The sequence below is a fragment of the Raphanus sativus genome, unplaced genomic scaffold (genome assembly GCF_000801105.2).
Source record: "Raphanus sativus cultivar WK10039 unplaced genomic scaffold, ASM80110v3 Scaffold0087, whole genome shotgun sequence".
NCBI classification, from domain to species: domain Eukaryota; kingdom Viridiplantae; phylum Streptophyta; class Magnoliopsida; order Brassicales; family Brassicaceae; genus Raphanus; species Raphanus sativus.
The window spans coordinates 20,889-32,836 of record NW_026615409.1 but is presented as its reverse complement, the minus strand read 5'-3'; the positions used below and the strand labels follow the sequence as shown (position 1 = coordinate 32,836).

Genomic DNA, 11,948 nt, shown 5'->3' with positions numbered 1-11,948 from the left:
GTCGCCTTTCCTGGATCTGACAAGACATGAAGAAAAAGCACAAGACCCCCACAAACCGAGGTTAACGCCAAGTGGAGGATGGTTTTCGAGAGGTCCCCAAATGATGCCATATAATGCAAAGCGACCCACTTGTACTTATGTCTGGACATAAAGCGAGTATTAGGTCGAGCACAGTGTGTATCCGCTGGCGTGGTAAGATCCGAGCCTCGAAAGTGCCACCATCAATGAAGATTATGCCAAAATAATCCACTACATCCCAAGTATGAGGCTCCCATCGTAGTCTAGTCGCGACCCTTTTGTGTGTCCATTTTGGAAAGAAAAACTTAAGATTTTCCTTTGCCTTCAAGATATAGGTCAACAAGAATCCCGTGTGATATCTTATGCGTTGAGAGAAAGAGACACAACATGTCGTAATGTGGACTTGCACTAGCTGCACTTTGTGGGTGCCCACAGAAACCACCATAATAATCATGAAAGAATTCCCGTTGACTTTGACTGCAAGTGTCTCTTGGAGAAAAAAATTCTCACAAATGAAGAGAGTTAAACGTTGGTGATGGTGTGCATCCATTGTGGCTCCAAAAATAAGTACAATATCATTCAGCTGTCTTATAATGTGCAGAAGAAACCAAGGATGAAAAAGATGTGGCTTCACAAGCGGTAGGGATGCTGAAAAATATAGCTGTTTGTAAACCCTGTTCCCAATTGTAGATGATGGTGATTTTTGAAAAATCCACACAAAGAGAAATCAGCGATGCACATGTCGTAAAGTGATCCCATTATTAATCTCATGCCAAATGGGCCAAGCAGCAACGCATGCATGCTCCACAAACTACAACTCACGTGCACACATGATGGAGAGATCAACTTCTCTTGTAAGAACAACTCCATATGAACTTGTAGACACATTCGATGTTGGTGATTGACCACGAGGAAGATTACCCTTGGTACCAAATCCCTGTGATGAATATTATCCCCCTTTGATAGAAAATCTTCTGATAATCTACTTGTAGAAACATCAACAACTTCTTCTATGCCACATATGAGATGAGCCGCCCAAGGAAATGATTTTAATAAAGAAAGTTGAAAGAGAAACACACCACTTTTAGTGTAATATCTGTAGATGTCCACAGTATCTCTCCTTTCGTGTACCATGTCTCGCATCTCCAAACTAGGGAGAGTATATGGAATATCTTCATGTATGAGCAGTCTTACTTCACACTGAGAACAAAGGAGACGTCGAACGCGGAAATATGTGTTAGATGGCACGAAAGACGGTTGGCATGTATTTCTTCCTTCACAAGTCATTTGCGCTACTGCTTTAGACATGCTGCTGAAGACATGCATGGACTTACAGGTCGTAGAAGAATGCCACATATGTTCGTGTGAAAATAGCCACAAGATTGTGGAACTTGCAACACTCAAATCCACCATATACTTCTTGTTTGTGTCAAATAAATCCATGACCAGGTACCACTGAATGGGGTTTACGAGAGAGATGTGCCCATTGGAGACTTTAGATCGACTAGAAAATGACAAACTCATGAACTCGAAAATTGACTTCAAAACAGTGTGAAGACAACGAGAATATAGTAGGTCGTCTTGCCCAACAACACAAGTTTTGAACTCCATTGGTAAATTGCAGATACGGGTGTATGTATCCTTCTGGTTTGTCATGTAGCTATCATAAACATCTTCGCTTGTTCCACCTTGACAAAGAACTTGAAAACAACAATAACCGTGCCGAACACAATATGGCAGTTCGAAGTCACTGTAGATTGCAGACCTTGGGTCCACGTAGAGAGATATATGGATCTCATCTTGAAGAAGAATTTTTTTGGCACAACCCCGATCTCGTAGCTCGCTAATGACCCCTCGACCATGATTTGCAAAAACAATTTCGTCATAACCTCGACCATAACTTCTCGTAACCAGATAGGTATTGTTGCCCATCATGTCAAATTTGCTAATCTCCTGAACATGGTCAGTAGGTGTAAACTTGATGACATCCATGTCTTGAATTCCAATGAAATTGTAGTTGTTTTCCTCATCAACCATGTCGGCGGTTGGATCTTCATCCACAACATCATGATGGACATGATCACTATCATCATAAACATCAAATATCGGGTCTCCGTCAATCTCTTTGAGAAGATCAAAGCCTTCTCCAACCTCGTCATAGAAGAACATATCACTTGCACTTCTTTCTTGAAGGCCGTATAAGATATCTGAAGTATCTCTACCATCGAACATTGGAACTCCAAAGCAAAAAGACTCTACAGAAAATCCTTTTCCTTTACCAGATATTTCTTCATAACTAATATCAATAGCTAGTTCTTCTTCATATCACTTGCACTTCTTTTTTTTTTGTACGTGAAGAAGTTGGTCGTGCTTGAGTGATTTCATCGCAACTCTACTTTTGCGAGTGCGTGTTTGCTGTGACCCCAATTTTTTTGTCTCGTACAATGATTGGCGAAGAGATGAAAAGCTATTCTCTTGCGACAAAACGAGCTGATGCCGCAACTCTGCCCATTCATTGATTGTTTCCTTGTTGCTTTGATTTGTATTTGTTGTGAAAGTCATGATAGTACGATCTGGTGGCAAACTCCCACAAAGAGAAAGTAAAACCAAAGAAGAAAAAAAATTCCGGACAGGAACGTGCTTGTTCTGATACCAAATTGGCGCAGCGTCAAGCTTGATAAGCTCGAAGATCGTTGATTCCAAGAGGAATGGCCGTTCGACGAGAACTCGATGACCGTTGATTCCGAAGAATGGCCGTTCAAACGAGGGTTTTTGATAATCGTTGATTCCGAAGAATGCCAAAGACAAGGAAAGAAGAACTGAAAGTTCTAGGGTTTTTATAAATTCAATAATCGACCGTTCTTTACAAAGCTATACACATCCTATTTATACTATACAACGTAAATCATAACCGTATCGCTCGAAGACAATCTATAGATATCTAACCTGATCTTTAAATAAAAGATAATCTAAACTAATATTTACTTGAACAAAACTTTAACCGTAGAAGGTGTTGCAACAAGCCCACGGCCCATGATCAATAGATGCGCTGCATCAGAAACAAACCAAACCATGTGGGGATGTGTTGGTTAGCTCTTCAGCCTAACCCTTCTGAACCGGTATAATAAAATGTGGGGTTTGCAGTCAAAAAGAAAAAAAACAAACCATGTGGTTTGTGAAGAAGAATTGTTTACGTTTGGTACCAACAATCATTGTTGATTGGGGATGTGTTGGTTTTTGTTTCAGAGTTTCTCACTCTTTCAGAAGCTTTAGTTTCTTTAGAGCATCACGAACACCCGTCTCAGTGGATGTGTGGACCACGTTGTTGCTCTCAAAGGAGATCACGTCAGTGAGTTGTTGGAAAATCTAAGAGCAATTCTTATAGGTGCTTAGTTCGTAATATCATATCCACATGAAAGATGTCAAAATTAAACAAAAAAATCAGAGACAAAAACATTGTAGAGCATAATTAACTGATGGGGTAGTTTATGAAATATCATTGCAAGCTAATCCAAAAGCATCTCGGGTTCTCAGACAATAGTAGAAACTGAAACTCAAAACATGTTTGATGATAAGACAAAAAAAAAGTTTGAAAGTAAAAAAGTGAAGCTTTTAAGCGGCACCCTTTCCCTTCTTCTTCTGGATCTTCTTCTGGTAGAACTCTAGCTCTTTGCCTTCCAGAATGTATCTGCACAACAACATTTACAAGTTAATAAAGACCAGGAGATTTCAAACAATGACAAAAATGGATCAAGGGGTAAGAGATAATTACCCATCGGCACGTCCACACTGGCCTGGCCTAGATGAGATGCAAGCCAACAGACGTCCGCTAGCGAATTGATCCTCGATGTGGGAATCAAGGCTGCGTCCCTCTTGACGGCTCTCGATCTTCCTCAAGACGTGGTTACTCTTCTTGGTCTCCTCAGGAGCGGCAGCAGCTTCTTCACCTTCCTATAAATTTCAAAGAGTATTACCATAAGCTTCATTCTACTTAACGGATTCAAATATAACATAACAGAATCGTTACCTCTCCGTCCTTCTTGGCGGAGACAGAAGCAGCACTCTTCTTCTTGCGACCAACCTCAACACCGTAATGCTGCAAGTACCACTGCTTGAAAGGAGCGGCATCGACCTGAACAATAGCACTCTTAACAAGAGTCTTGGTCCTGACGAGCTCGTTGTTGGAAGCGTTGTAGACAACATCGAGAACCCTAGTCTTGCGGGTAACAGCTTCACTTCCCCACGAGTAGTTACCGGTGTCGAGCCTCAACGCGCGCCACTTGACGTTACCTCCACGGACTCGGATTCTTCTCACCGTCTTGTTGCTTGACAACTTGGTGTTGGCTGGCTGCCTTCCCATCTCGTACCTAACCAAACACACACACAAAGTATTCCAAATCAAAAACAATTGTCACAAACATAGAGAGTACAATAAATCAAACAAGCCACGGTTACAGGTACACAAGAAGATGTTGCATACTATGAACACGTGTACTAGTTCCATTAACACTAAAGTTCAAAGAGATTTAAGAGTTCAAACGTTCAGTAACTAACGGATTAACAGATCACAGCATCTCATAAGCTAAAATGTTCAGTTAACATTCAACAGTATCATAACCGATTGAAAACAGAGCAGTAAAGATAACATTTCGATATAGATCTGAATATATATGTCAAACGAAAGCTTACTTTCGCTTCTTCCTCCATCCCTTCTGTTTGCCTCCAGTGGCACGCCTCTTGTGGATGGAGTCACGAGAGATACCTAACACAGAGATCAAGTCACAGATTAGATTCAAGCATCACGAAATGCTGCAATACGATATACAGAAGAGATGAAAAGAGATTCATCGGATGGGGAGCAATCGCGAAGGAAAGAGATCGTACCCATGGTTGCCTCTTCCGCGAGATAAACTTCTCAGCTGCGCCGGTAGGAGTTGGAAGAACGAAGAGAGAGAGAGAGATCTATTATATGGGGACAAGGAGTGTATAAAACCCTAGTTATCTCGTGCCCTTTATAAGGCCTTTTAACTAGCCCATCTAATTATTTGGGCCACTATAATACAATACCCAAATTTCTAATTACTTGGGCCCATATCCAAACTTGTCTTAGTTTCGGCTGTAATCCAAACAATACTTGTAATCTCAGTCAACCATAAATTATAGCTTCTCAAAAAATGTAGTATGTTTACAGTAATGTGCGTTTTTTGCTAGATAAAGAGATTATAATAATAAGCTTCAGCACAATAATAATTACTTTGAGATGATTTTGAATAATTAACATAGTCTATTCCTTCTTAGATGTATAAATGGGGCAAACTAAATTCTGTTTCTTCAATCTGTTTTTGCTTTTACTCTTATATTATTATATACTAACCAACCACATCAAACATCACACTAGACCAACTATGTATATTAGGAATTTGGTTTGTGCTTAGGCCACTTGCCTGATGAGCCTTCATATCATATGTAGCTCACAGAAGAGTGTAATGTGTTTTTGGTTATGACTATGATTATTTTTTTTTTAAATAGAACTATGATTATTATTATAGGACTTTGAATCATCGTTATGCTTTGGGTGAAAATGGGTTTTTCTCTGTGTTATCTATTTTATTAATTCTCCAGCATGACCAGTTGATAAAAGATTGTGTCCAATTTAAAAATATAACTGCCTCATGTAAAATATAACTGCATAAAAGTGTATTACGGAACTTGTGTAACCTCCTGCCCAAAATTCATGATACCAACTTCTTTGTTTGCTGACAGTTACGTATATATAACAATTATTTCTTTTTTGGGTTTATAGAATACAATTGTTAACTTATATTTTTTATTATATTACAATTATGATTGAAATCTATTTCACTATATACTTTTTTTGACGAACTATTTTACTATATACTTGAATCATCAATGTAATATTAGCATGTTATTCAGTTACGGTTGCTCATTTTGTCGGTTATGTATTCCATCAAAATTATTTCTATATGTTATTCAACAAAAATGTAAAATAAAAAATATACCCGCCCTTTTAAAGGCGGGTCAAAATCTAGTTTAAGAGATAAAACTCTACCAGGCTCATTTGTGGCTTTGTGCCACGTGAACCTAAAAGATTCTTCTCTTATCCTAACTGATCCATTGTCATTTTAGTGAAGCGATCAGGAATCGCTGATAACGACGAGTGTCTGATCAATTATATACGTATATATATGTGTTATGTGTAGGGGTGGGCGTTCGGGTACTCGTTCGGGTTCAGATCGGATATTTCGGATTTTCGGGTATTTCGGTATAGGAGTATAATACCCGTTCGGGTATTTCTGAACTTCGGATCGGATTCGGGTATTTTTAGTTCGGGTTCGGTTATTTCAGATCGGGTTCGGATATTTAGATTTTAAAAGAAATAAAAATAAAATTTTCTTTTTTAAAGTTTTTTATATTTAAAAATATAGATTTTACTTAACTGATATTTTTTTTCTTTTTATAGATTGAATGATTAATAGATTTGGAGATAACATTTCCAAAATAAAAATATTAATTTGGCTATTGTTTTTAAATTTTGGATGTAACTTTGGTTAATACATGAAATAAAAAGTTTAACATGCATTTTAAATGAATATCAAATTATTTTCTCCATAATTATATATATATACTATATGATTTTAAAGTATGTCTAACATCAATATAAATATTTTAAATAAAATGAGAGATGTAAACTAAAAATATAAGGGTAAATATACACATGTTCGGTTATTTTCGGATATCCATTCGGGTTCGGGTATTACCCGTTCGGGTTCGGATATCCAATCTCTCCTAACTTAATACCCGTTCGGGTATTTTACTACTTCGGTTCGGATTTCGGTTCGGGTTTTTCGGGTCGGGTTCGGGTGCCACTTCGGATATCGGATAAAGTGCCCACCCCTAGTTATGTGTGATATACAACATCAGGTCAAACAGATTTGTATTTAGAACAGCCAGAGAAAATTTGCAACCGTTCTTCAATAATCCATTTATGATGCTGTTTAAAAACTTACTGCTGGTAGTTATTTGTTAATTAACAATTCTCTGGTGGCCTGGAGTTAGTTTTGCCCATGCATTAACAATTGTCAATAACAGTTCTATTTTTAGTAAAACGTGGTTCTCCTCCTAAACCAGAAGGGTTTTAAGTTTTTTTTTTTTCTTTTAATATTTGTTTCTCTACAAATCTTTTGTCTTTGCAAATCTTATATTGCCTCCACTCAGATTCCTCTGTGTTCTTTTAAGAAAAGTCTTACCTCTAAAGTTTCTTAATACATTCTTTGCCAATATAACATTCTGAGAGGAGAATATGGAGAGAAATGAAGTAAGGGAAGGGCCTATAGCTATTGCAGTTGACAGAGATAAAACAAGCATCCAAGCTCTTAAATGGGCTTTAGAGAATCATATTCCCCAAGGAGAAACAGTAAAACTTGTTCATGTCATCCAAAGATCTGCAAATGGACCTAATACAGATGATGAACTGTCTGAAAGAGAGCAAAAACATAAACAAGTCGCTCGATTTCTTCCATTGCGTTGTCTTTGTATGCGACAAAATGTAAGTTTCTGAGGTCTGTTTTTCTTTTCCTTAATTTTAAACCTGTCTTTATGTCTCACTGATCGATGTCTATTTTTTCAGATACAAACCGAAGTAGTTTTGCTTGACGATCAAGATGTTGCAAAAGCATTGATCGAATATATCAGCCATAACTTAGTTTCCACATTCTTCATAGGTGCCTCGTTAAAGAAGAGCATTACAAGGTTACACAAACTTATTTCCTAATCCGTTATTTAATTGTTTTGGTATTGAAAAATTCTCTAAAATGTTTTTTTTTTGAATGATGTTGATTTGAAGGCTGTTCAAGGTTGATGACATTCCAAGTAATGTGATGAGATGGGCTCCAGATTTCTGCAATGTCTTAGTAATATCAAAGGGAAGACTATCGAGTGTACGTTCAGCCACTAGGCCATTACCTCTAGCATTACCATCTCCTTCTTCAGGGACTGCACCGTTGTCACCACTCAGCGGCACCGATGAGCTTCCCTCTGAAATGTCATTGTCAAGAGAAGACGACGGCTTTTTTGGGGAGTTCTCATCACTGTCTAGAGACTCTACTGCGAATCTCAGTGATAGGATCAGTACAGATAGTTCGGGTCTCTCTTTCTATAAGAAACTTGGAGCTCCACAGATGTTGGATATTCCTAGATTAATCTCTGGTCTGGATGATGAGAAATCAATGTTTTCGATGTATCTTAATAGTCCTTCTGATGAAAAGAATTGTACATTAGCTTCATCATTACTACCACCAATGGATAACGCGGATGATGAGAAGAGAAGGCTGAAGAAAGAGCTGAAGGAGACAATGAACATGTACCACGCCGCCTGTAAAGAAGCCCTTGTGGCAAACGAGAAAGTAGCTGAGCTGGAAATATGGAAAAAGAAAGCAGAGAAAATGCTTCGGATGGCTGAAAAAACAGCAACAATGACCATCATGGAGATGGATAAGAGAAAACTGGAGGCAGATACGAAGGTTGTACGAATGAGAGGGAGTGATGAGAGAAAGGTTGTTTTGGATGATCTTGGAGAGTCTCGTATAGTGGTTAAGTATGAGAGCTTGCTCCATATTGTAGTTGTTCTTTTCGTCTTCTGTTTTTATTTCACATTCAGATAGTTATCCTTGTGGTCGGAGTTGGGCGATCAAGTCTGTGATGATATCATTTCCTCAAGGACAAGTTGTTCAAACATTCTCTTGTAAAGATCAATCATATTTCATTTGTTCACTTTTCGCAATGGCACACATACAAAGCAAAACTAGCATAACGTATTTGATATTTCTTTGTTGATTATTGTTTGATATATGGTTGAGTTAGCATCAGGTAGGACCTTCCTATCATGCTATGGGTTCAGTTCAAGCATCATCTAAACATATAGTTATTATCTTCACAAGAGGAATTGAAGAAAACTTGAGACTCAAGATATCCTTCTCTCTCTAATTAAACAAGTTTTTCCAATGGTAGAAACACCATCTTTCTCCTCTCTCCCGAACCTTTCAAGTCCGATCAATGCAGACTTGAATTTTTTTTTTAACACATGTCAGAATTTTAAATATAAGATTGCCATATGTAAAACATGGAGTTTTCATCATGTTGGATAGCATTTGATCTTGTATTTCATATAAATCAAATGCTATACATAGATGTTGGAGATTCATAGATTAATCTCCAATTTTTTTACAATACAAACAAATATATTGTATTGTAAACATAAGATATTTCTTTCATACTATTTGTATAGAAATTATTTTATTTACAATGTTTTGTTTCTCAAAAAAGGAAAATTTCAATTAAATAATTATTTATATAATTTTTTATTTAACATATATTAGAATTTTAAATATAAAATTGTCATGTGTCACAATCATGTTAATTAGCAATTTAAAAAACCAAACTTTATCACAAAATCGTTTTAATTATCGATTTTGAAAAATTAAGTTTTATATAATAAATTTTAGTTAAAAATTACATGTTAACAACCACCAAAGAACATAAGAAATATTCAAAATTATTATATAAAATAAATAAAAAACTTAAAACTGCAATATTTTTCTTCTGGCTTTAAACCCTCACAAGGTTCAGTAATGTCAGCACCCAAGATAAACTCAAACGCAATGTTCAACCTTTGTAACTAAAGAACAATGATTTCACGCAATGTTCAACCCTTGTAACTAAAGAACAAGGATTTCACAGTCAATAGAGAATTTTGGCGTTGAAAAGAGTTCCCCAAGGAGGGCATCCTTTGCCTTTATCATACGATAATTAGAAATTCTTAGGGTCAGTTTCTTAAGGATTGTTGAATTCTTCAGGAAATACTTTACTAGCTTCATTTCAGTTTCATATCCCGAGATTGGTCTTTTGAATTCAACAAACTTCAGTGACGATACCAAACACGGAGGCACTGTTGGAACCATCACCTTCGTACCAGCCACACCAACCAATAATTCCTGCAAAACCAGAAAGTGAACAAACAAAAAAAAACAGGAAAGAAATATTAGTAAAGAGATACAAAAAGCTTTCATAAACGATATGGATTAGGGAGTAAAACAATTTATCACCAAGAAGAGAGATTCTAGTTTTGGACAGGTCTCAAGAAAGGTTGGCAACATGCCGGAATAGGTGTCAAGAAGATGAAAATGTAAGTGAGACAAGTAACAAAACTGAAGCGGCGGTTTCAAGTATTCAATCATGACCTAAGTAAACCAAAAATATAAGGTGAGAAACGTTTTGATGGAAAAATATTTACATGCATAAATTAATGTTAACATGATGAGTACGTACCTTCCAGGTATTACTACTAATATCTAGATCCCGGACCCTCAATATTTCAGTGAAGATATCGTGAATCAAACCATGATCGCACAAGCCGCGAAAAGAAATATCTGCTTTGGCAGAGAAACCCGAGTTGGTGATCTTAAACTTCTCATGTACGTTAACGTTAGCTCTTAAACACTGGAGAAGAGGAGCATCAATTTCAACTTCACCCGAGAAATTTATCTCGATTCTCTTTAGTGTCTGAGATTGCACATGTAAAATCTTCTCAACATCTTTAGGTAATGATAAGGATATGAGCGTTAAATCTTCCAAGAGCAGAGAGCTTGAGATAAGTTTCTCCATAGTGGCCGCCTTATTGGGATACGTAACTTGTTTTAAATTGAGGATCTTAAGACAAGGCAAGGAAACAAACTCAGTCTTAACCAAGGTGACCCAACGGAGTCGTAAGTGCACAAGTGTCTTACAAGTATATATGCTCAGTGGTAGCACCGTAATACTTGAAAGTGCATTAGTACGAATATCAAGATGCTGAACCTTGCGCGTGGTCGTAGAGTCTCAATCCATGGGTTAAGAAAAGAGTCATAACCATCATGACCCCATCCAGAGATATGTAAAATGAGTTTGCGTATCGAGGACCCCCTCTCGAGATCAAAAAAACTGTTAGCAAAACTAAGAAACCCACTGAGAGTCTCGAATTGTTCGGAGTCTAAGTCCAATCCAGGAACCCGTTGCCAAATATTTTTCCATCTCTTGGACAAAACACTAGTTTTAACAACATCCTTAGTTGAAATATGACAAAGTATGTCACATATCAAAGCATCCGGTAATTGGCTTATCCGATCTTCTTCAGGATTTGTCAAACTCTTTATAACCACCATTTCCTAGTAACCACACTATAATGCAAATTTAACTTCTTAATCGTCCTACTCAGCCTCTTCCTCCACGGTCAGCTAGCTTCTTCTCTCTAAATAATTATTTCTTTGAAATGTATATATGACACTAAGAGCAACAATGCAATATATATCAAACAAAAATAATAATCCAACATATCTAATAGATATAAGAGAAAAAGGAAAAGTATTTCAAATGAGAAATATCAAGATACTCATGAAATGTTTTGATGACATGTGTTTATGCATAAATGGTTTACACTTTTCAATATTAAATTTTAATTAGTTAACTACCTTTTTCTTAAATCCTACTATATTAATTTGCTTAAGTGTCAACAGTATGTAACTTTAAGAAAAAATGTTATAGTTTGATTGGTTAACAATTTTTTTATTTCAACCAAATCTAAAAAGGCAATCTTAAAACAATTAATATCAGTTTCCAAACAATCTATATAATCCTTTATATATTAATTGAGAAGCATTATAACCTTTGAGTGTAACCACGTCTCATAACCATTGATGTTTTTTTTATTTAGAAAATAGGTTGATCCATCTAAAATATATATTATATTTTTTTTTTATAAAATTAACTATCAAATTGATTAGTAATGCATAAAAATATTCTCCATTAATTCTTTAAATAAAAAACTACAAAATTACCTTATATGATTTCAAAAAAATGTTAACATATATATGATAATT

General features: G+C 36.4%; 2 protein-coding genes and 1 pseudogene across 2 annotated transcripts; 1 reads left to right on the top strand and 2 right to left on the bottom strand.

The window, feature by feature from the left end:
• Positions 1-3,492: 3,492 nt before the first annotated feature.
• Positions 3,493-5,005, bottom strand: LOC130501051 (40S ribosomal protein S8-1). The gene is made up of 5 exons (XM_056995942.1): positions 4,903-5,005; positions 4,708-4,780; positions 4,046-4,385; positions 3,791-3,969; positions 3,493-3,706 (listed from the first exon to the last, which is right to left on the bottom strand). The coding sequence occupies exons 1-5, from the start codon at positions 4,904-4,906 to the stop codon at positions 3,631-3,633; spliced, it is 672 nt and encodes a 223-aa protein (XP_056851922.1). The 5' UTR covers positions 4,907-5,005; the 3' UTR covers positions 3,493-3,630.
• A 2,334-nt stretch (positions 5,006-7,339) lies between these two features.
• Positions 7,340-8,699, top strand: LOC108845574 (U-box domain-containing protein 51-like). The gene is made up of 3 exons (XM_018618764.2): positions 7,340-7,585; positions 7,667-7,788; positions 7,883-8,699. Exons 1-3 carry the CDS (start codon positions 7,340-7,342, stop codon positions 8,697-8,699), a joined length of 1,185 nt encoding a protein of 394 aa, XP_018474266.2.
• Positions 8,700-9,945: 1,246 nt separating this feature from the next.
• On the bottom strand, positions 9,946-11,234 carry LOC130501052 (F-box/FBD/LRR-repeat protein At1g51370-like; annotated as a pseudogene).
• Between the last annotated feature and the right edge of the window lie 714 nt (positions 11,235-11,948).